The sequence below is a fragment of the Hemitrygon akajei genome, chromosome 2 (assembly GCF_048418815.1).
Source record: "Hemitrygon akajei chromosome 2, sHemAka1.3, whole genome shotgun sequence".
NCBI classification, from domain to species: Eukaryota; Metazoa; Chordata; class Chondrichthyes; order Myliobatiformes; family Dasyatidae; genus Hemitrygon; species Hemitrygon akajei.
In genome coordinates, this window is record NC_133125.1 from 150,965,701 (window position 1) to 150,991,774 (window position 26,074).

At 40.5% G+C, this 26,074-nt stretch overlaps 1 protein-coding gene across 1 annotated transcript in view; it reads right to left on the reverse strand.

The window, feature by feature from the left end:
- Positions 1–3,294: 3,294 nt before the first annotated feature.
- LOC140716841 (uncharacterized) overlaps positions 3,295–26,074 on the reverse strand; it is a 38,540-nt gene continuing 15,760 nt past the window's right edge. Inside the window, exons 2-3 of the mRNA XM_073029804.1 lie at positions 15,657–15,784; positions 3,295–10,041 (exon numbers count right to left, since the gene is read on the reverse strand). Coding sequence (XP_072885905.1) covers positions 6,275–10,041; positions 15,657–15,744 — 3,855 coding nt within the window. The 5' untranslated portion in view covers positions 15,745–15,784 and the 3' untranslated portion in view covers positions 3,295–6,274. The remainder of the gene's footprint in view (positions 10,042–15,656; positions 15,785–26,074) is intronic.

The following is a 26,074-nucleotide window of genomic DNA, read 5'->3' on the forward strand; positions in this document are numbered from 1 at the left end:
GTATTTTCAACTGATTTGGTAAATTAGAGATTGGTTTAAAGCAAGTCAAAACCATAGTGGGTTTTCAGAGTTGCGCTGAAAAATGTCTCGATTTGTTAACAGTGGTTGTTCATCTTTGGTTGTTAGTAGACAGGGTGTTTATAGGACACCAGTGCTTCCTCAGACGATGGACGAATTTCACAAGTACTGAATGTAGTTTATACTTGTATATTAAGAAATTCTATTAACCTTGACTGTGGGACGGTATCAAATGCTTTTTGGTTGTCAATATAACATGAACGATTTCTGCTTTTCCAGTGGGCTTGATTTAGAATTACAGAATCTATTATCAGTTGTTCTTTACATCCTTCATATCCTTATGGCATCATTTCTGCTCCTCTGTAAGTATATTGTGATTATCCAAGTGAGCGGTGATTAGTTGTGAAATGCACGATGTGACAATTTTATGTTTAGTTTGTAACAAGTACTGGGATGATATTTTGATGTATCATTTGTGATTTCTCCTTTAGGCAAGATATGTGTTTTACCTTCCATCAAAAATTTGCGTACTTGTTCTGGATTTTTAAGAAAATTGTTCATGTGTGTTAATAGGTACAGATGAAGCTAAATAATGTTTATACCAAAAGCTATGAATATTATCACTGCCAGTACTTTTCCAATTGTGGGTATTTTTTATAACTACTTTTCGTATTTCCATTGTAGCTTCAGGTATTTGCATTTCTTCAATTCTGTGAGTGAGTTATTTTTCCTCTGTAATCCAGCTTGCTTCTTAATTGCCCATCACCCTGTCTAACCAAATATCAGACCAGAAGTTCATTATTTCTCTGTTTGTCCACAGCAGGTATTCATTGTTACAAGAACTTCAGCCAGGATTAATAAGCAGGAGTCTGAGATTCAGAGACTGTACCATTCAGGGATAAGGTACCAGGGTACTGTTCCAGGAAACCATCATTACCTCTTTGATTCATTTCCTCATGTATGGATGGTAGGACAAGGTTAGGAGGGTGCGAAAGGAGACGAGGGAGAAGGATCCAAATGGTCACCCTCAGGAGGCCTAAACACCTACTCTTGTCTGACAGATACAGGGTCCTTTCCTCAGATTTGAATGAGGGTGGGAACTTCAGGCAGGGTGTGCAAACAGTCCATGACACCATCTCACAGGTGGCCATTTAATTAGTGGGAGAGATGAGTAATGAAATGGTGATAGAGGACAGCACAACAAAGGGGACAGACACTGTTTGCTGCAGCAAAGATACAGAACACCAAAGGCTATGTTGCCCACCTGATGCTAGGGTAAGGATCTTCCCTTCTGAGCTGGAGGGAAACTTGGTAATGGAAGGGAATGATCCAGTTGGTGTGGTCCAAGTGGGCGCTAATCTCACCGACAGGTCTAGGTAAGTTCTGCTGAGGGAATATGAGCAATCTGAGGTACAATTTAAAAGAAAAAATAAGTGATAATTAATGCAAAAACACACAAACCTGGCTGTGAGCTGTCGTTGCTGGAACTTGTGACGATTGTCCTTATGTTCCATTACACTAATGTTCTTATTCCTTGTACTCTTACCAAATGGAATCACTTTACTCTTCTTTGAATTAAGCCATTATTGTTGTTATATGCCTGTTTTACAATCCTGTATGTCTTCTGGAGATTGTAATAAGTGTTCGCAGTTTTCACAGCTGTATTGTGTTCACTTCTCATCATTTTCATTTATGGTATGAATTCAGAGAAATAACCACATTATTTGTTTTCTCTGAGTGGAAGCAAGAACTACAGAGACTGGTACTGATGTTAGTAAACATGTTATTACTTGATTGAAGGACAATAAGCTAAAACTCACACTGCAGGGGAAAATTTCACCTTGCTCCAGAAAGGATATGGAAATAGTTGTTCAACATTTTAATCATGTTTCCAATTTTTCCATGGCTTCACTTCCTCTCCCCAACTCTCCGATGTGTGCCACTCTCCCACATTTCCCATGACTTCACTCCTCTCCCTGTTGCTTCTCTTCCCCTCCACACCCCAGCTCATGCACTCTCTGTCCCCACTGTTCCTCTCCTTCACTCCCTCTGTTTCTCCACATTCTCTTTCTCACCTTACCCGTTACACTGCTCTCTGCTCCTTCTCCCTTACCTCATCACCATTCCCATTTGGACACACTCACCTCGTTCTGCATATCCAGTTTTAAGACAGCCTGATCAGTATTTGGCAGGTGTGTTCATTTCCTTCAATTTCAGTCTCTGGTGACCCAACATATTTCTCCTGGAACAAGATGCTCTCTTCCCACCAAGTAAGTCTGAGCTTGCACAGACGGTCCATTAATCAATCTTACTACATCTACAAACGTTTGTATAATTTTTAATGTGATTATCAACAGCTATCAGAGTAAGCAATATTTTTATGGCAATGCAAGATTTATCAGGCTTGCATGCTTTAAGATGCAATAGCAAAAGGTTACTTATCCAGAAGAATGTTCATTGGAAAATCAGAGAATACTTCAAAATGAATTAATGGTTGGTTCAGGTAATGTATCACTGTCTTCATGTTGTTGTGATGAGATAGCAACAAATAATAATCACATGAAAGTTGAAGAGTTGGAGTTGATGCACAATGTGTTCCACATGGGTGAACAGTAAGAGCAACAAATCCAAAAGAACTTAGATGGCAAGTGATCTGGAGGGTTAGATAAAAAGGAAGGATTTGGCAGAAAGACATTAAAAATGAAGGTACCCTTAAAATGTGGAGAGGGTCGGTAACTTTAAATGCCTGAGTCAGAATCTGAGAGGACTTGTCCTGAGCCCATCATATAAATGTCATTGCAAAGAAAGCACGACAGTGCCTCAACTTCCTTAGAAGGCTGCAGAGATTCAGCATGACAAACTTCGAGAGGTATGTAGTGGAAGTGTATTGGCTGGCTGCATTACAGTCTGGTATGGGAACACCAATGCCTTTGAACAGAAAATCATACAAAAGGTAGTGGATTCGGCCCAGTACCTAATGTGTAAAACTCTCTGAGCCATTGAACACATCTACATTAAATGCTGTTGCAGGAAGCAGCATCTATAATGTTATCTTGTTATTCCATGCTCTTGTTATTTATCACTATTTTATTTATAGTTGCATTTCAACAGTTTGTTGTCTTCTGTGGTCTTGCTCTTTCATTGATCCTGTTTACAGTTACTATTCTATAGATTTGCTGAGTATGCCTTCAGGAAAAAGAATCTCAGGGTATTTTATGTATGTACTGTAGCGATGTGCTACACACAGCACTGAAATAATGACACGCAGTCGGTAAGTCGTTTCGAGACTAGTTTATTCAAACTTTGCGGCACTGGCATTTAAATCCCTAGTGCCCGCCCTCTCCGGGTGGAAATGACGTCAGAGGTGCGTTACCAAAGTCTCCCCCCGTGCACTGGCTATTTGTGAGTCGGATCGCCTGCGTAGAAAGTGGGTCGCCACAGTACTCCAATAATAAACTTTACTTTGAACAGATGGTATAGAGGAGAACATGAAAATGAAAAAGAAAGAAAAGCTGATGGACAAACCCAAAGCATTTAATGAGCGTAGTAAAGGTAACCAGGAGACAAGTCGATTCCAATGGGAACACCCTATTCATGGAGCATGTTATCATTGAAAAAGGCATATTTGGTATCATATAAAGTTTGAGGATATATCTCCCCCAGGAACTAAGATGTATCCCAGTCTGTTATGTGGGGTATATGAGAGACTGTTCTGGCCCCAGCAGAAACTTTTATTGTTAAACTAACCACAAGTGAAGAGAAAGGTGACCAAAGAGCAGTTAATGTGATAGTTGTATTTCAAAATGGCAGACCAGATCAAGCGGGGAAGGACAAGGATGTGAGGTTGTGCAGAAACAAAATCTGAATGACATGAATCATAGATGTTTGCTCAGTTAGTGATTACTCATAGATTATCAAAAAAGTATTGTTGAGAAAAGACATTTGACCAATTGAGCAACATTTTGAAGAGGCAACAAAATGTATTGCAAAGGACAGTCTGCTTGTTGTTTGCCCGTGTCTGATATTGTCATAGACAACAAACCCAAAGGGTTAGAGCTCAGTGGATCCAGACCCAATTGCATAGATGTATGTCTCAGAGTGGCTGCAAAAGAATATCAAGAGAGGGTGGAATGCCAGAGGTCAAGGTGCACAGTGGAACCAATGACAGGGAAAAAGGGGTGGGAAAGAGATCCTGCAACAGGGAGTCAGGGAAAAAGCTGAAGAACAGGATTTCCAAGGTAGTAATCTCTGTCTTACTCCCAGTGCCACATGCTCATCGGGGCAGCAATAGGATGATGGCACAGACAAATGAGTGGGCAGGGTTTCAGATTCCTGGATCATTAGGATCTCTTCTGGGAAAGAAATGAAACGTGACTTGTACAAAAATGATGTGTTACACCTAAACCCAAGGGGGACCAATATCCTCATGGGCAGGTTTACTAGAGCTGTTGGGGAGGGTAGTAACTAAACTGGCAAGGGGATGAGAATTGAGTGATAGGGCTGATGATGGGGCATTTAGTATACATATCAATGTAGTGTGTAGTTAGACCTTGAGGGAGTCTGTGGAAGGATTTGGACAGATTGAGAGACTGGGCAAATAAGTGTCATGTGGAAATGCAGTGAAGAGAAGTGAGTTGGTAGTAAAGAGGGTCCAGAGGAGAGTCACAAGAATGATTCTGGGAATGAAAGGGTTAATGTACAAAGTGTGTTTGATGGCTCTGGGCCTGTACATGCTGAAGCTTAGAAGAATAAGAGGGATCTCACTGAAACTTATCAAATATTGAAAGGCCTAGATAGAGTGGATGTGGAGAGGATGTTTCCTATGGTGGGGAAGTCTAGGACCAGATGGCACAGCATCAGAACAGAGATGAGAAGGAATTTCTTTAGCTAGAGGGTGGTTAATCTGTGCAATTAATTGTCACGGTTGGCTGTGGAGGTCTCATCATTGAGTATATTTAAAGAAAATGTTTATAGGTGCTTGATTAGTCAGGGCATCAAAGGTTATGGGGAGAAGGGATTGAGAGGGTAATAATTAGCAGTGATGGAATGGAGGAACAGAATTGATGGCCCAAGTGGCATAATTCTGCTTCTATGTCTTATGGTCTAAAATTGCCTTGGCAATAGAAGGCAGCTAGTGATGTTGGAGGATTGTGTTTGTGAGTGAAAGCCTGTGACCAATAGACAGTGAGCTGGCTAGTTTTTAGTAATATTGACATTGTAAAGTTGGTGAAATGACAAAATGGATGGCAGGAAGAAACAGTGATGATGTATGTTGGGAGGATGAATAAGGAGATGGTGTACACAATGAATGTAGGACCCCAAGGAATTTTAAGGAACTGGATAATCTTGTTCTTTCTGTCTAAGCATAATCACTAAAAGAACATGCAAATATGCTGGAGAGAGAAACAGTTAATATTTTGATTGCACAAGCTGCATTTGATCCAATGTTCAGACATTCCAAAGAAGAGCATCTGAAAGTCTATTGCAGGTTGTGGATATGAAACATTAACTGTTTCGTCCTCAGCAGACACTGCTTGACCTGCTGAGCAGTTCCAGCATTTCCTGTTTTTTTTTTAAATTACAGATTTCCATCACACATTTTTTTTTAAATTATGAGCAAATGAGTGCATAAATTGGCACTCATTTATGGGGAAAGTGGGAGAAAGTGGGGAAAGTGGGAGAATGTCACAGATGCTGCTGATTTGTAAGTTAGCATTCATTCAGTGAGCTTAATGGTTTCCTATATCATTTGATAATTTACATCTTATTTTATTTCTCCTACTTTATATTTTTCTGTGCTGAATTTTATGGAACACATCCATGTTTCATCCATCCCATGGGTGAGACTCTGACAGTAGTCAGAGAGAAGCATAGAACTGGGAGAAAGTTTACTATCATTTGGCACAAGATCAGGGAATGTGCAATCTATCAACATGGAGAGAATAGGGATTGAGGGAGGAGTTGGTGGAGGTGGAGCAGTGAGTAGACTGTGTAGAGGGGTCTACACAGGCTGCAATTCCAATGTTGTTTCCTAGGGATGGGTCACAGGTGGGAAACAGGAAGGAATGTGGATGGATTCTCTGTCCACAGCTCCCATCATGTCTGAGGGAGGGCAGCATTGAGGAAAAACGATGTGGTCTTAAACACTCTGGGCGGATGTTGGAGAAGATGGACAGTAAATTGCAATCAGCAGATTATTTATCAGCTGGGTGAAACATCTGCTTCCCATTTTAGATATGGTTGCAATGTATTCTGGTTACTTATTGGCAGTGAGAAAATTAAAAATGTAAACCATGCCCTTTTTAATCTTCTTTACCAAGCCTGTTTCTAACTCTGTTGGATTTTGCTTCTGTTCGTCTGATGACATATTCACATTGGTAACTTTCTCTATTAACTCTGCCCGCTCCTTGACCTCGCTCAGTGCCTGAATTCTGTCCAGGAACCCAGGCTTGGCCTCTTCTTTCTCAGACTGAATCAGGAGCTCAATGTAGGCTGGAGTGGATAATGGATTTGGTCTCAGAGCTATCTCTTCAAGTCTTCTAATGCTCTGGGATAATTGGTCAATAAACACCAGCACTGTTTCCTGAACATCATCAAACTCTTGCTCAAGCCGCTCCATGATTTTCTGCTGAGTCATCGTCTCACCATAGGCTGCCTCATATTTATTTTTCAGCTCATCGTATGTTCTCTTTTCTGTTTGTGTTACATAGTCAAACTTGTATTTCTGGTTGAAATGAACACTCCAGACACATTTTTGGGGACAGACTCTGCAGTTCCCATTTCTGTCCATTGCTGTACACCCAGATTTTCTATCATCATTTGGAATCCCACAGGGATAGTGACAGGTGAAGTGACATTTCTGACAGTTGGTTATGTAATTGCCAGTCCTGCTGATATCTTCCTGTACTGGAACTGTAATTTCAATCTCATACTCAAAGTCTTTATTTGCTTCCAGCTCGGTCTGGTGTTGGTTCAGAACCTGTTGTGTTTTTCTGAGTTCCTCCTGTTTGGTCAGGCCAACTCTGATCTGAACCTGCAGCCCCTCCACTGTAGTCTCCAGCTGCTCACGTTCCCTCAAAACCTCTTTGGTCAAAGATAAACTTTTTGCTTCCATCTTGCTGAGAGCTCTAAAGAATTTCTTCATACTGTTTTCTCCCATCTTCCAGAACATTGCATCAAAATTATCATCGTGCTCTTCTTCACTGTCATCAGAAGTATCCTTACCGGCAGCTTTTCCAGAGGCCGGACACTGGGCAAACACAACTGAATTGTTGAACTTAAAGTGAACTGGCGCACCATTTTTATCTTTGGGACATGGTACCTCAGCTACCTTCAAAGCCTCCAGAACAGGGGGAGCCTGTCCATCTGCAAATGTCACCAGTATCTGAATGTTCTCTTCAATATCTTTGCCAAAAACAGAAAGAATTGAATCAAAAATATATTTCTGTGTGTGAGTCAGGCGAGCCAAAGAGGCTTGAACAACAAAACACACAGCATCAATTCGATCAACACCCTGTGGGGAAGTGAAAAACTCTCGGATGTGTTCGGTGATTAATTGATCTCCGCTTATTCCCCTGGTGTCTCCAAATCCTGGCGTATCAATGATAGTCAGAGAGTAATCAATTTTAAATCCTACTTGATGGTGGAGTACATAGGCAGTGATCGAGGATGTCTGACTTTCAGCCTGGGATTTTCCTGTCTCTTCATGTATTAACTTGTATCTGAAGTCGTCTTCCCATTTGACGCCCAAGATGTAGTTGATCATCCCATTGATGAGGGTTGTCTTTCCTGACCCTGTTGCTCCCAGAACCATAATTGTCTTCATTCTGTGTTTTGTATTGGGCTTTCCAAAGGAGCATTTCACAAGATGTTTCGTATGATCAAATACCTTCTCCTTTAGGTTGAACTTGTAAATGGAAGGGTTTCCTTTGGATATCAATGGAGATCCTCTCAAAAGTCTCTGGGCTATTCTGTTTGGTGCATTTACTGTTTCTATTAAAACCTCATCACCTGCTGCACTGCAACCTGCTTCCCCACAATCAGCAGACACTCGGACTCTGTATTTTTTCTTTGGTTTCAATCCCTTTAGCTGATAGTGACATTGTGTATCATTTGTCTTCACTTCCTTCCATAATCCACACTCCTTTTTGGACCCAACTGCTGTCTCTTCTTTGTATTCAATTTTGTACTGAACTATTTTAACACCATCTCCAATCTGTTTTGGAATGTCCCAAGTCAGAGTGGCAATTGGTGAACAATATTGGAAGGCCAGTTGACCAGGTGGACTTGTAGGACGAGTGATGTACCGACAGCTGTCACTAGCCTTGCTGACACCTACCTTAGACACAGCTCTGTATTGGAAACGATACTCCTTGTGTGGCTGCAACCCAGATATTGTGAAGCACTGGGGTTTATCAGGTGTAACTACAGATGTCCATCCCTCCTGCTGGGGGCCTTGGTACTCTACCTTGTAACCCACAATCTCACCGGCACCATATCTGGGTGGATGTAACTGCAGAGTCACACTGTCATGTGATGTTTGACGAACTATTGGTCTCTTTGGCTGAGATGGGGGTTCAAAGCATGGGTTCTCCAGAGACCATCCCCGATACAGGTAAATAGATGCTCCTGTTTGGCTGTCATCCTTCACAGACGCAACAAGAAATTTTATTTTCCCGCCTGCTTTGTTGGCTGTGGCAAAGTCCAGGAATAATTGAGAATTTTGCTCCATTTTGTGGGTAACAGACTGATCGCAAAACCACTGCTTGCTATGCCGAGTCGCACAGTCTCCAGTAGAAGGAGTTGGTGACTGCATTTTCTGAGCTGAGAGAGATTGGAGGTAGTTCTTTGCCTCTGACAGATAGAGCTCATCCTGGTGCAGTGATGTAAATGTGAAGCAGACCACATAGTCTATTGTTGGATCCATCAGTTCATCATCCAACTCTCTCTTTGATTTCACCAAAGGTATATCTTCAAACATCCTGAGGTAATGTCCCACCGCCTTCAACTCCTGTTCCTTGTCATCCAACCATGTGGCCAGTGTCTGCTGACTGAATGGTGACAGTTCCCTGTTCTTCAGTACATCCACCAGTAAACCCTCCTTTTCTTTACTTCTCCGGATAGATGGCAAAACTCTTGCTAAAGTCCCCTGGAAAACCCGTTTGTATTCCAAGCACATCTCTCGGAATTGTTTTGTCCCATCTCCAATCTCGGGAAACTGAATGGAGACTCTGTCTTTCAGCATATCATTGCATCTCATCACTGCCTCACTGAGCTGTTCCAGGACACGCTGGCAGTGACTGATCAAACCCACACTTATCTCCCTCACCACCTGAGCAGCTTTTGAGTTTAGTTTACTGAGAGGATAAAGTGTGACTCTCACAGGCACTGAGTTCTCCCCACCTGATCCCAGTAAGCTTGGGAGGGTTGTATAGGTACTGATGGCATCTTGGAATGTGGTGGGATTGTTCTTCAGTGAGAAATCCCCATAAAAGGTGCAGCTAAATTTCTCAGCATTAGACTTCTGTTCTTCCGTCATTTTCAGTGAGTTTTCCCCCTGAACTGCAAACTCAGGGAGACGTGTAATCATTGCTTCCATATTGCGCTGGACATCCTGCAGTTTCTCTGCTGGAGAGACCATCTGATCAAACACAAAGAAAGCCTGGGCCCCATACAGAACTGCTGTAACCACATGGGTTGCCAACCCCTCGTCAAACACACTCGGGTCGCTGATGTTCAGCTTTCTCAAGTGGCTCATTGTCAGTTTTTCAAATCTGGTCGTTGTTTTGTACTGAAGGGTAACTCGTGCCTGTTGTTCTGATCCCTTTGTGTCAGTGAGATATTTTGCTGATCCCTTCACCTCCACTGCACCAATCAGCAGACTTGCTTTCAGTGATTCCGACACATTGAGTGCGGCAGCTTTCTTCTCCATGGAGTCCAACGTGATGATGTGAAACTCAGTGCTGGGCTGATCCCGACTACTGAGGTTGTTCTGGAGTGTCTGTGAATCCCACAAGGTGATGCCTGTGGAATAAAACAACAGGAAACAGTCAAATTAAGTTCAAATGTGTAAATTCCCATGGACTGATTTCCTGTAAAAGCTGTATTTTGGCCATAAGACATAGGAGAACAATTAGGAAATTCATCAGCTCTGTTCTTCCATTTGATCATGGCTGATTTATTATCCCCATCAGCCCCATCTCCTGCCTTCTTCCCTCATCTTTGATGCCATTACCTATCAATCTAAATATACCGAACATGGCCTCCACAGCTATCTCTCTGAAATTCACAGATTCACCAACCTCTGGCGAAAAGAAAACTCGTTCTAAAGTGATGTCCTTGTATTCCTAGACTTGCCTCTGCTCCCCACCTCTCCCATTATTAGAAATATCCTCAGCACATTCACTCCATTCAGCATTAAGTACTTCATATGCTTCCAAGAGATTATCCCTCATCCATCTAATCTCCAGCAGTTACAGGCACATTGTCATCAAATGCTATACACATGTTAACCCTTTGATTCCCAGAATCATTTTTGTGAGCCTCCTCTAGACGTTTCCAGCACCAGTCCATCCTGACTTGGATAAGGAGCCAAAACCATTTACAATACTCCAAGTACAGTTTGGCTAATGCCTTATAAAGCCTCAATATTGTTATGTTTATGTTCTAGACTCTTGAAATGAATGCTAATTTTGCATTTGCCTTCCTCACTACCAACTTAACCTGAAAGTTAATCTTTAGGGAATCCTGCACTAAGATTCCCAGCTCTCTTTGTACCTCTGATTTCTGAATTTGCTCCATATTTAGAAACTAGTCTATCCCTTAGTTCCTTCCGGCCAAATGCATGAACATACACTTCCTTGCTCTGTATTCCATATGCCACTTCTTTGTTCATTGTCCTCATCTATCCACATCCTTCTGCAGATCTCCTGCTTCCTGAACATCAATCTTTGTATCATCTGCAAACATTGCTACAAGGTTATCAATCCCACCATCCAGATCATTGACATACAGTATAGCATGAAAACAAATGGTCCCAATACTCACCCCAGAGAGCACCACTTGTCACAGGAAACCCCTTTATTCCCACTCTTTTCCTCTTGCCTGTGAGCCATTCATCAGCCATTGACACAGTATACCATGGGCTCTTGTTTAGCAGCCTCATGTGCAGTACCTTATCAATGGACTGCTGAAATTCCAAATAAACAGCATCCACTGACTCTCATTTGTCTATCCTTCCTATTATTTCTCAAAGAACTAAAACAGGAAGATATTCCATTCAGGAATAGGTCTTTGACCTGTTTTATCATGTGCCTTCAAGTACCTTGAAACCTCACACTAAGAGATGGACTCCAATATCTTGCCAACCACAGTAATTAGTAGTCAGTCTAACTGGCCAATAATTTTCTGTCTTTTGCCTCTTTCCCTTCTCAAAGAGTGGAGTGTCATTTGCAATTTTTCAGATCTCCCAATCCATACCAGAATCTAGTGAATCTAGGTGACATCTACTTTCAGACCTTTCACCTTCCCAAGAAGCTATTCCTTACAGTAGAGACTGCAGTCACTTCTGCCACTTGACACTCTCAAACTTCTGGCAGACTGCTGGTGTCTTCCACCGTGAAGAACTGACCAAAATACTCATTGAGTTTGTCCACCCTTTGTTTGTTCCCCTTTACTACCCCACCAGCATTATTTTCCAGTGGTCCCATATCCACTCTTGCCTCTACTTTACGGTTTATAAATCTGTAAAAAAGAACCTTTTTGGTGTCCTCTTTTGCATTATTGGCTAGCTTACCTTCATATTTCATCTTCTCCTTATTGGTCTTTCAGATGACTTCTATTGGTTTTTAAAAGCTTCCCACTCTATATTATATCCTCTCTTTTGTGCTGTCTTTGAATTCCCTTCTCAGCCTTGCTTCTTTCTGAGGATGAGCCAATCCTGCGCCTTCCGAATTACTTCTAGAAATTCCAGCCATTGCTGCCCTGGTGTCATTCTTGCTCATGTCCCCTTCCAAGCAACTTTGACTAGTTCCTCTCCTATACCTCTCTAGTTCCCTTTACTCCACTCCAATATTGATATTTTTGATATCAGCTTCTCCTTCTCAAACTGAGGGTGTATTCTGTCATATTATGATCACCACCTCCTAAATATTCCATTACATTGAGTTCCCTAACCAAATCCATTCCATTACACAATTTCTAATCCAGAATTACCTTTTCCCTTGTGGGTTTGACCACAAGCTGCTCTGAAAGCCTTCTTATATGCATTATAAAATGTTTTTCTCTTGGTCCAACACAAACCTAAATTTCCCAATTTCTGCATATTAAAAATCTCATTACCATCATAGCATTGTCCTTTTTTGCATGCCTTTCTATCTCCCCATTTGTACCCCGTACGCTGGCTACAGTTCCGAGGCCAGTATACAATTCCCATCAGGGTCTTTTTACACTTACAGTGTTTTAAATTTACTCACCAGAATTTCTACATCTTCTGATTGTAAGTCAATTCTTTCTAAGAATTTTACTTGATCTTTTTTAAACCAACAGAGACACCCCACGACTTCTCCCCCACCTACCTGTCCTTTCAATACGATACGTATTCTCGGATGTTAAGCTCCCAGCTATGATATTCTTCCACCTTCGAATCAGTGATGCCCACAACGTAATAACAACCAATTTCTAACTCCACTACAAGATCATCCAACTTATTACATATACTGAGCTGGGTACATTCAAATATAAAATGTTCAGTCCTGTAGTCACCACCCTGTTCACTTTTTCATGTTAATTTCTTATCCTTAATAAACTTTTTGTGACTTGCTAGGACCCCACATAACCTAGAGGAACCCCAGTCCATCAGAACACCTCCGTTTCCCCAATATGGGCCAATGTTCCACAAATTCAAACCCATTTCTCCCTTATCGATCTTTGAGACATGCATTAGTTCTCTGATCTATTTACCTGTGTCAAATTGCATATAGAACATAGAATAGTACAGCACATTACAGGCCCTTCTGCCCACAATGTTGTGCCGACCCGCAAACACTGCCTCTCATATAACCCCCACCTTAAATTCCTCCATATACCTGTCTACTAGTCTCTTAAACTTCACTAGTATATCTGCTTCCACCACTGATTCAGGCAGTGCATTCCATGCACCAACCACTCTCTGAGTAAAAAACCTTCCTCTAATATACCCCTTGAACTTTCCTCCCCTTACCTTAAAGCCATGTCCTCTTGAACTGAGCAGTGGTGCTCTGGGGAAGAGGCGTTGGCTGTCCACTCTGTCTATTCCTCTTAGTATCTTGTACACCTCTATCATGTCTCCTCTCATCCTCCTTCTCTCCAAAGAGTAAAGCCCTAGCTCCCTTAATCTCTGATCATAATCCATACTCTCTAAACCAGGCAGCATCCTGGTAAATCACCTCTGTACCCTTTCCAATGCTTCCACATCCTTCCTATAGTGAGGTGACCAGAAATGGACACAGTACTCCAAGTGAGGCCTAACCAGAGTTTTATAGAGCTGCATCATTACATCGCGACTCTTAAACTCTATCCCTCGATTTATGAAAGCTAACACCCCATATGCTTTCTTAACTACCTTATCTACCCATGAGGCAACTTTCAGGTATCTGTGGACATGTACCCCTGGATCCCTCTGCTCCTCCACGCTACCTAGTATCCTGCAATTTACTTTGTACTCTGTCTTGGAGTTTGTCCTTCTGAATTGTACCACCTCACACTTCTCCAGGTTGTAATGCCTGCACTGTTTTTGTGCACTTTATGCAGTCCTGTGTAGGTCTGTAGTCTAGTGTAGCTTTCTGCGTGTTGTTTTTTTTTTGTGTAGTTCAGTCTAGTTTTTATACTGCGTCATGTAACACCATGGTCCTGAAAAACAATGTCTCATTTTTACTATGTACTATACCAGCAGTTATGGTCGAAATGACAATAAAAGTGACTTGACGACTTGAACTCCATCTGCCACTTCTCAGCCCACTTCTGTATCCTATCAATGTCTCTCTGCAATCTTCAACAAACCTCCACCAACCTTTGTGTCATCTGCAAACTTGCCAACCCACCCTTCTACCCCCTCATCCAGGTCATTACTAAAAATCACAAAAAGGAGATGTCCCAGAACAGATCCTTGTGGGACACCACTAGTCACAAACCTCCAATCTGAATGTACTCCCTCCACCACGACCCTCTGCCTTCTGCAGGCAAGCCAATTCTGAATCCACCTGGCCAAACTTCCCTGGATCCCATGCCTTCTGACTTTCTGAATAAGCCTCAGGAAACAATCCAGAGATCATTACCTTTTTGATTCTGCCTTTTATTTTGTCACTAGCTGCTTAAATTTCCACAACAGAACATCTTCCTTTGTTTTCATAAGGACCACAACAACTGGATCTTTCCTCTTCCATTCCAAATTCCTCTGCAGGTCAGATGAGATGTACTGAACCAGGGCACCAGGCAGACAACACAACCTTTGAAACTGGCAATAATTTTTGGACATAGATTTGTGTCCATTTTGAATGAATGTATAACATTCTGGACAAACAGAACCAATTAATTTACTGGTTTAGAACAGTTACTTTACCTGCCAGAACATTCCTAATTGCCCCTCAGCCAACTGAGACCACAACTGCTCACCAGCCTGATCCCAAACAAGATCCCTGTTACAAACTTCTGTGGTGTGAATGTCACTGATCATCTTGTTGCAAATAGAATCCAAATTGTGAAAATATTGGAACATTCACACTTATGACCTCATGATGAAAGGAAGGTCATTCAAGCAGCAGTTGATAGGCCATGGGAATCTGGCCTGGAGGTTGTATCGATGTTTGAACTTGAACTGCATGGAGCACAGGAGACAGACCCTTCCAGTGTCATAAGCATCTATTAGCCACATTTCTTTGTTATATCTCACCCAATTGGAAATCTTCTGCTTCTGCATTCCACCTTTTTCCCACCTTCTCTGCTACTGAATTATTGTCTCTCTTTAATTTCTGACAAATGATCTCTAGTCTAACACCTTCACTGCTTCAAATTCCCCAGGTGTTGCCTGACCTGTCTGGGCTAACACCACACCTGTGGCCAGCGTATAGTTAACAATCTCTGTCTGGATCCCAGCAATCTCCTCCCTGCTTGCCTATGGGATACCTGACCGGACTCTGGGCATTTAGGCACACTAATAAAATAGAATGGAATTTCACCATCACAATATCTAATATATTGGAAATATGTGATTCTCCTTGGTGAATTCAGATGAGGAATAACTTTACGTGATCTGGCTCCATGGACGGTCCTTAACATCCAAGTTTTCTTGGATTTACTGAACTTGCCTTTCATCCTTTGGGAACACACTTGCCCTGAATTCTGATATTTCCCTTTAGAATGACTCCCACTTGTCTGATGGAGACTTTGCTGCAGGTAGCTGCTCCCAATTGACTTTGCCAGGTGTTACCTTATGATATTGAAATCGACCTTATTGAAATTCAACAATCTTAATCCTAGAGCATCCTTATTTACTTGCATAACTGCTTTTAAATTTAGAGTTCTTGTCACAACCTTGTGGTTTGTAAACTGAATCTACCACACTGTATTGACCATGTCTGTTTCATATGATGACCTTCCAATACCTGGGATCAGAGTGTCCGACCGGCAGTCGTACAGCATTCCTAGCTGGAAAGGACGGCCCAGAGTAGCCAGTTCCATGACTTCACACATCTTTGCACTGAGAGCTGGAAACTCAGTAATCACCTGTGACCTGAAATGGAAGATGTAACAAAATATAAAAAGCGAATTCAATTGACACACATAAGGCACTGTATTGAATATGCTCAGTCTACAGATGAAATATATGGGTGGCTTGGTAGCTTAGTACCAGCAACCTGGGTTCATTTCCCACCGCTGTCTGTAAGGAGTTTGTACATTCTCCCTGTGACAGTGTGGGTTTCCTCCGGGTGCTCTGGTTTCCTCCCACATTCCAAAGACATACATGTTCATCAGATAATTGGTCATTGTAAATTGTCCCATGATTAGGCCAGGAATAAATCAGGGGATTACAGGGCAGTGCAGCCTCAAAGGGCTGGAAGGACCTGTTTGGCAATGTATGTTGTATGTCAGAATCAGAATTATTATCAACGGTGTGTGTCGCAAAATTTGTTAATTTAGCAGCAGCAGTTCAATGCAATACATAATATAGAAGGAAAAGAAAAAAAATAAATTAATTACAGTATGTGCATATTAAACACATTAAAACTGTGCAAAAAATGGGAAAAATATATATTTTAAAAGTAAGAAGTAAACATGAGGCCAATCTTAGAACCTCATACACTAAAACTCTGATAATACTGTGTTCAAAATATGAGTCGAGGTGACATCTGACTCACTCATTACTTCATCAAATCTTTGCTATCTACAAGGTGTCTACTTGTGAGGCTGTCCTAATTTTACTGTGGTTGCACACAGGGTACGTGGGCAGAGGACAGGTCTGGAGTGTGGACCAATAATGAGGACAGAGTATGCATTAGGAGCCACGGAGTGTGTACCGGTGGTCCTGTGTGTGGAACAGAGCTGGGATCTGGAGCTGGAGCCAGGATGTCGAATGTGGGCTGTGCGTGTGTACAGAGCCAGGGTCTGGAGAGTGGGCCTGAAACATACCGGCTGAAACGCACCAGGTTCTGCTTCCCAAATTCCCTAAACTCATTGAGTTTAAATACCTTTATTTGCCTAATATATGAACTCACTGAGCTTAAAGCATTGTTGTGTTTCAGATTCTATGAAAAAGAGTGAAATGGAAGTGGTGAGATATTAATAGGAGTAGCATCCAACAGTTGGCAAAATCAACTGTCCTGGCACCCCTAGCACGCCTTGTGCTGGATTGTCTGTTTCGCAAGTGTATTAATTGCTGAAAATTGAGAGGAAATTGCTGATTTATTTCATCACAGATTTAGGGAAATTGTGGCTGACAATCCCTGAGTAACACTTTTATTCTGACCAGTTTGATTCAGGGGCTTTCTAGCAATAGGGTACATCCCTTGGACAGTGGGCATGTTTAAAGGCACAGACTATTTTCTAAATGAGGAGTGAATTCAGAAATCAATCAGTGGTGGAAAAAGACCTGGGAGTCATAATGTGGGGTTCTAGTACAGAATTCCTTAAAGGTTAACTTGCAGGTTCAGTTGATAGTAATGAAGGCAAATGTAATGTTAGCATTCATTTCAAAGAGGACTAGAATACAAAAGCAAGTATATAATGCTGAGCTTAATAGGGCATTGATAAGATCACAAGTGGTACATTGTGAGTGGTTCTGGGCCCCATAAGGAAGGATATGTGGCATTGGAGCAGGTCCACAGGAGGTTTCTGAGAATGATTTTGGGAATGAAATAGTTAATGTATGATGTGCAGTTGATGGGTCTGGGCCTGTACTCACTGGAGTTTAGAAGAATTAGGGGGATCTCATTGAAACTTACTGAATATTTAAGGGAGCAGATAGAATGCATGTGAAGAGGATGTTTCAATTAGTGTGAGAGTCTAGCAGCAGAGGGCACAATGTCGGAATGCAGGGACATCCTTTTAGAACAGTGATGAGGAGGAATTTCTTCAGCCAGTGGGTGATGAATCTGTGGAATCCATGGACACAGATGGCTTTGGGGGCCAAAGCATTGGGTATATTTATAGGTTCTTGATTAGTAAGGGTGTCAAGGTTATAGGAAGCAGGCAGGGGAATCAGAGTTGAAAGGGAAAATAAATCACCCGTGATCAAACTGTGGACCAGACTCAATGAGCTGAATGACTTGATTCAGTTCTTGTGTCCTGTGAACTTTGAGAAGATTCCAGGTTGTTGGCTGCTCAGAAAGGATAGATCACATGGAATACAGGAAGAGCTGGCTTACTGGATACACCGTTTATTTGATAGCAAGAAGCAGAGAGGGATTGTGAAAGGTTGTTTCTCACACCAAATGCCTGTAAGTTGTGGTATACCTTGGTGGTTGATAGTCGGCATTGCTGTTTTTAACTTGCACTGGACACTTATAACTTGTTTTTAACTGACATGTGGCTGTTGTGTTTATTATTTGGTGTTGCATTTGTTATGATTGCACAATGCTCCTGGGAAACGCTGTCTCATTCTGCCCTGCAGAGCTGATGTACGGTTAGAATGACAATAAAGTTTGAATCTTGAAATCTTGAATCTTGATATCAACAGCTTAGACACGTATAAGACATTGTTGGTAAGGTTGATCATGACACAGAGGTTTCACACAGAGAGTGCTGGGTGCGTGGGATACACTGCCAGCAATGGTGGTAGAGGCTGAAACAATAGGATCTTTTAAGAGACTCATAGATAGGTACATTGAGCTTAAAAAAAAGGCCTGTAATGTGCTGCTGATTTCTATGTTCTAGGACAACAAAATCGATGGCAGACTGGACGATTAAGAATTTTAATTCAGGTATGTGTGAAATGTGTTATGTGAAGTCTAATCCAAGTAGGAATTTCACAGTAAATAATATCAGGGCCCTGGAGAGTTTTGTAGAGCAAAGGGGCCTTGACTACAAATACATGGTTCATTGAAAATAGAGGCACCAGTTGATAGGGTGGAGACGGAGGCTTCTAGCATGCTGGGTTTGATAAATCAGGGCACCAAGTTTAAAAGTAGGGAGGGCATGATACATCTGCACAAGGCGCTGGTGAGCCCACATCTGGTGTATTGTGTTCAGTTTTAGTTGGCCTGCTATCGGGAAAATGTTATTAAACTGGAAAGAGTGCAGAGAAAAGGATTCTGCTAGGATTTGGGGGACTGAATTATAGGGGGAGATTGGACTAATTAGGACTTTATTCCTTAGAGTGTAAGAGACAAGAGGTGAATAAAATCATGAGGGAAATAGATGAGGCAAATGCACTGATTTTTATTCACCAGAGTTGTGATATCAAGAACTGAGGGCATAAGTTTAATGTTAGACCGGAAAACTCTAAGAGGAACTTGAGGGGCAACATTTTTACGCAGATGGTGGTATTATTTTGGAAACAATGGCAGAGGAAATTCTTTACCTCTGTCTACAGCACAGTCTGATCTCTAGACCTTCTTTCTGGTTCCCCCACAATAGCTGGCATTGTATCTCCTCAGATCTAGTCCCATCTGTAATTGACCATTATGGTGTTTCACCCCTAAAGCAACTCACTCAAAGTAAAGTTATAATTAGATACATATATGCCACCATATACAATGCAACAATTAATTTTCTATAATTTTCCTAAAGATTAATAAAGCTATAGAATAATAACCATAATACAAGACTGGCCAACTTGGGCATTCAGCCAGAGTTCTTGATACCACAACTCTGGTGCAATTACAAAAAGAAATTAAAAATAATAATGAATAAATAGGCAGCAAATATTGAGAACATGAGATGAAGAGTCCTTGAAAGGGAGTCCATTGCTGGTGGGAACATTTCAATGATGGGGCAAGTGAAGTTGCATGAAGTTATCCCCTTTGGTTCAAGAGCTTAATGGTTGAGGAAGTTACTATTCCTGAACTTGGTGAGTGAGCCCTGAGACTCCTGTACTTTCTTCCTGATGGTAGCAGCAAGAAGAGAGCATGTCCTGTGTGGTGGGAGTACCTAATGATGGATGCTGATTTCCTGCAACACCATATCTGTGCTGAATATAGAACAATGTTAAAATAATCCCATCAGCCTGCACATCATCCACATCCCTCTGTTCCCTAAACTGTTACCCTCCAGTAGTTGACATTCCCGGAAAAAGACTCTGACTATCTGTACCGCCCATAACACAATACACTCCTATCACGTCATCCATCAGCCACTGAGACTCGACACAAAGAAACACTGAAGGACAACAAAGGTACAGTCAAGGGAAGGACACTTACAGGACTGCATTGAATTAATCAACTAGACCATATTCAGGGATTCATCTTTAGATCTGAATGACTGCCACAGCCTTCATTGAGACTTGTGTGGATGAGTGTGTATTTTTGAGAACATACAGAGAGTCTTTCCAAGCTAGAAGCCATTGATTTTTTTTTCATTTTGATCTTTTTTTTATTGATTTAAAAGAATAAGGATAAATACAAGCCAGAGGAGGTCATCTCAAATACATATTTCAATAATAGTACAAAGAAAGGAATATACACTGTCAAAATCATATATAGTATAGTATTAAGCTGATATTAAAAAAAACCACGAGTCCTCTTAACAATTCATAGAGAAAAATAACTCAAAAATTTCTATTATTGAGAGAGAGAAAAAAAAAACAACTAAACTAACCTAAAACAAAAAAGGGACTGGGCAGTCCATTTTGAGGATACACTTTAAAAAAAGGAAAAATCCTTCTGGTCAAATCTAAAACATCGCGCAGAAGTAAAAAAGATTAACTGAAAAAGTTAAAAAAAATCATATGGAAATATTGAATAAAAGGTTGCCAAGTTTGCTCAAATTTAAAAGATGTATCAAACGTCCGACTTCTAATTTTCTCCAAATTTAAGCATGACATAATGGAGGTGAGCCAGAAAAACATCAGTAGGTGGATTGGGATCCTTCCAATACAATTGAATAGCTCTCCGAGACAATAAAGTTACAAAAGCTATCATGCATTGAGTGGAAGCAAGAACATTTCCTGCTACCTTCGGAATAATCCCAAAGATTGTTGTAAGTGAATTAGGTTGTAGGTCCAAACCTATGACTTTTGATAACGTTCTAAAAACATCTGTCCAGAAATTATTTAACTTTATACAGGACCAAAACATATGAGTTAAGACAGACAGACATACTTTATTGATCCCGAGGGAAATAGGGGTTCATTACAGTCGCACCAACCAAGAATAGTGTAGAAATATAGCAATATAAAACCCATAAATAATTAAATAATAATAAGTTAATCATGCCAAGTGGAAATAAGTCCAGGACCAGCCTATTGGCTCAGGGTGTCTGACACTCCGAGGGAGGAGTTGTAAAGTTTGATGGCCACAGGCAGGAATGACTTCCTATGACGCTCAGTGTTACATCTCGGTGGAATGAGTCTCTGGCTGAATGTACTCCTGTGCCTAACCAGTACATCATGGAGTGGATGGGAGTCATTGTCCAAGATGGCATGCAACTTGGACAGCATCCTCTTTTCAGACACCACCGTCAGAGAGTCCAGTTCCACCCCCACAACATCACTGGCCTTACGAATGAGTTTGTTGACTCTGTTGGTGTCTGCTACCCTCAGCCTGCTGCCCCAGCACACAACAGCAAACGTGATAGCACTGGCCACCACAGACTCGTAGAACATCCTCAGCATCATCTGGCAGATGTTAAAGGACCTCAGTCTCCTCAGGAAATAGAGACGGATCTGACCCTTCTTGTAGACAGCCTCAGTGTTCTTTGACCAGGTAGCCACCTCAGTGTTGCATCTATCTCAGGTGGGATTTATACTAGAAAAAATATGCGCTAGTTTATCTTTTGACATATGTGCCCTGTGCACTACCTTGAACTGAATCATGGAGTGACAGGTGCAGATAGATAAATTGTTAACTAAATGATAAATTTTAATCCACTGATCATCTGAAAGTGACTCTTGAAGTTCCAATTCCCAACATGTTTAACCTTATCATTAGACATCATTCATAAATTTAATAGCTGTTTATATATAATGGCTATCAATCCTTTTTGAAATGCTTTAAGCTGAAAGGTAATATCTATCATATTTGGTAAATTAGCAAATGGGTAATTTGGTAACAAATCGCGTAAAAAATTCCACTTGTAAATATCTTAAAAAATGTACATTAGATATATCATCTTTATCCACTAGCGGCAAAAAAGACATTAAGCAATCCTCAAAACAAATCTAGAAAAGTTGTTATTCCTTTAGTTTTCCATGTTAAAAAAGCTTTATCCAAAATTGATGGTTTAAAAAATAGTTAAGGTGGATATTACTAGAAAGAACAAAATTATTTAAGTTAAAAAAATTTGCAAAACTGAAACCAAATTTTTTATGTATGTTTAACAATGGCACTAAGATCTAGCCTACCAATCCTAGAAAACAAAAAAGTAAGAGGAGCTCCCAGTAAAGAAGCCAAAGAAAACCTCCTTATCGAATTCTCCTCCTCCATGAAAGACAGTCATGGTTTTCATCGTGTATAAAAATTTCGATAAAATTGTCATCTTTATAGCATTTATTTGACCAAATAATGACATCATCATGGCGACCATTTGGAAAGCGTTTGTTGTGTATATTCAATTAGAGGAAGAAAATTATATTTATATAAATCTTTAAAATTTTTAGTAATTTTAATACCAAGATAGGTAAAATAAATTTTTGCAATATTAAAAGGTATTTGATCATAATGATCAGAATAGTTAATAGGAAATAATTCACTTTTATGTAAATTTAACTTATATCCAGAGAAAGCACTAAATTCAGTAAATATAGATAACATAGAGGGAATAGCTTTCCTAGGGTCTGAAATGTAAATTAATAAATCATCTGCATATAAAGAAACCTTATGTACTTTATCCCCCCTCTCTTAATACTCTGAACAGAATTGGAATCCCTAAGAGCGATAGCAAGTGCTTCTAAAACCAAATTAAATAATAAAAGGCAAAGAGGACAACCCTGATGTAGTCTAAAATAAGGAGATTTTTGATTGTTAGTTATAACTGCAGCCATCGGGGCTTGATAGGGCAGTTTGATCCAGGATATAAATCCTGGAACGAAATTAAACCTCTCCAAAACCTGAAATAAATAAGGCCATTCCATCCTGTCAAAAGCTTTCTCTGCATCGAGAAACCATACATTCAGATTCTTTAACTGAGGGAGAATAAATACTATTTAACAACCTTCGAATATTAAAATGAGAATACCTATTTTTAATAAATCCAGTTTGATCATTTGAAATAACAGCAGGCAAACTAGTCTCAAGCCTATTAGCCAGAATCTTAGAGAAAATTTTAAAATCCACATTCAATAAGGAAATTGGTCTATAGGAGGCACAGTCAGATACATCTTTTTCTTTTTTAGGAATCTATGAGATTGATGCCTCATAAAAAGTTTTTGGAAGATTCCCAGAGGATATAGAATCAGTGAAAGTTTGATGTGATGTAAGCATTTCATTAAAGGTCTTATAAAATTTCACTGTATATTCATCTGGTCCTGGAGCTTTCCTTAGTTGCATAGAGTATATAGCCGTAGCTATTTCCTCTTGTTTAATAGGTGCATCTAGTGTATTAATATCTTGAATAGAAATTTTAGGTATATTTAATTATTGCAAACATCTATTCATAATAGTATTATCAGAGAATTCAGACTGATAAAGATCAGAATAGAAATCCATAAATATCTTATTAATTTCATGAGGTCTAATGTTTCAGTTCTATCTGGTCTACGTATTTTCAAAATTTGTCTTCTGACCATATTTTCCTTCAACTGACCATCCAGCAATTTACCTGATTTAATCACTATTTAAATAAAATTCACTTTTAGATTTAAAAATTTGCAGCTCAATGGGGAAGGTCAAAAGCTCATCATATTGTGTTTGGAATTCAACTCTTTCCTTATATAGATCTTCACTAGGTCTTACTGAATACGCTTTATCTATCTCTCTAATTTTATTAATAATCACTAAAAGTTCCACTTTGGCTTTCCTTCTTTAACCTGCTAAATATGAGATTATCTGTCCCCTAAAAAAGGATTTCATTGTATCCCATATAACCAAATTCGACCTACCTTACGTTATATTAAGTTCAAAAAATAAAGAAATCTGCTCCTTGATAAAACTAACAAAAGCTGGATCCTGTAACAATACGGGAATCAATCTCCATTGAGACATTTTCAAAATATTATCAGAGACCCTCAAAGTTAATTTCATAGGTGCGTGATCCAACAGAGCAATGACGTGATATGCACAATTGGTAATGGAATACAACAATTGCTTACCTAGAAAATAATAATCAATTCTTGAATATTTATGATGGAAGTGTGGAAAAAAGAGAAAAATCTTTGTCATTAAGGTGCTTATATCTCCAGATATCCACCAAGCCATATTCTAATAGAAAAGAATTAATACAGGTCGCCGCTTTATTAGGAAGCAACGGATTGGTTGACGACCTGTCAATCACCGGATTGAGACAACAGTTAAAGCCACCGCCCATAATCAACTTATATTCATTTAGATTCGAGAGCTCGGAAAAAAGCTTCTTAAAAAATTCAGGATTGTCTGAATTAGCTGCATAAACACACACCAAAGCTACCTTTTGACCACATAATAGACCAGTAACAATTAAATATCTTCCAATCAAATCAAATCAAATGAAATGGAGAATAGATCTATAATGTGTGAATTCCCCCCAACATCTGGTAACCCTATGATCTCTGATCGAAGGTCAACATTGTAACATCCTTCTAAAGGTTGAACCCTCGCAAAGCATCAGAACACAACAGTGTACCAGACATGATATTGGAAAACTGTGCCGACCAACTGGCTGGAGTGATCAAGAACTTCTTCAACCTGTCACTGTTGCAGTCGGATGTTCTCACTTGCCTCAAAATGGCATCGATCATGCTTGTGCCCAATAAGAGTCGGGTGAGCTGCCTCAAAGACTACTGCTGTAATGAAGTGCTTTGAGAGGTTGGTCATGGCTAGATTTATCTCCTGCCTGAGCAAGGACCTGGACCTGCTGCAGTTTGTTACCGCCAGTATTGCTGCTACGATTGAACTGTACTGCTGTGCAAAACAACAAATTTCACAACATGCCAGTGAAATAAACCCGATTCTGATTCTGATACAGGCCTACAGCCGATACAATCTCACTGACTCTCCACTCACATCGGAGAGGATTTATCCTGTGCCTAATACATTGATGAAATACCAGGGGCTCCACTTCACTAGGAGCTGAAGGAGATTTGGTCCATCACCAAAGACTTGCAAATTTCTACAGATGGAGAGCATTCTGCCTGGTTCCATCACCATTTGGTATGGAGGCCCCAGTGCACAGGATCGTGAGAGGCCATCACTGACAGAACATTCCACACCATCAAACACATGCTGTCAGCCTGAAATGTTGGTTCGTCTTTCCTCTCTGTAGATGCTCTGACCTGCACAGTTCCTCCAGTATTTTGTGTGTATTACTTGTCTTAAAAGTTGGTGTCTCAAGGCAGTGACGACCAACATTAAGGACCCTCAACAACTGTTAACACCCTCTTCTCATTGCTACTAGTGGAGAGGAAGTACCGAGTCTGATGAACCACATTCAATGTTTCAGGAATAGCTTCTTCCGCTCTTCCTTCAGATTTCTGAACAATCCATCAATCCATGGACACAATCTCACTATTCCTCTTTTGCATTAATTAGTTATTATAATTTATCATCATATTTACATGTTCTGCACTGATGCTGAAAGACAATGAATTTCATGACCTATGTCAGTGATAGTAAAGCTGTTTGATTCATTTTGTTTGTTGCTTCAGATTCCAGCATCTGCAGTCTCTTGTCTATCCTGTAGAGGGTGACTGAATTCTCAGGCAAGCAGTGGAAAACAGCGAAGACAGGGAGACTATATTCCTCCTGGTAACAAGTGATGAGGGAAAGTAATACATCATGATTGGCTGTTTGGAGAGCGCTTTCCTCCTCCGTCTCTTGATTCCATTGGATATAAACAATATTCAGCTGCTTCTTGAATATATTGAATGATTTGTCTTTAATTACTTTCACACAATAAAGCTGAACATGTTCACTATGACCTCAGAGAAGAAAATTCTCTTAATCAATGTAAAATGATTATAAAAATGATTTAAATAGTGAAGACTATATAAGAATGTTCTAGAGGGATATAGGAAGGCAAAGAGAAGGTATGAAATGGATCAGGCTGGAAAGGTTGAGGAAAATCCCAAGTAGTCTACAGCCATATAAACAACACAAGGATGGCTCAGGAGAAAGTTGAGGTGGGGGGGAATGTGTCTGGTTGGGGTTTGTGTGGAGTGGGGGTAGTGGAGGAGGGGGGAATGGGAAGGATGTCAGTGGAGAGGGAGGGGGAGGTGTTAGGGAAGAAGGAAAAGTAT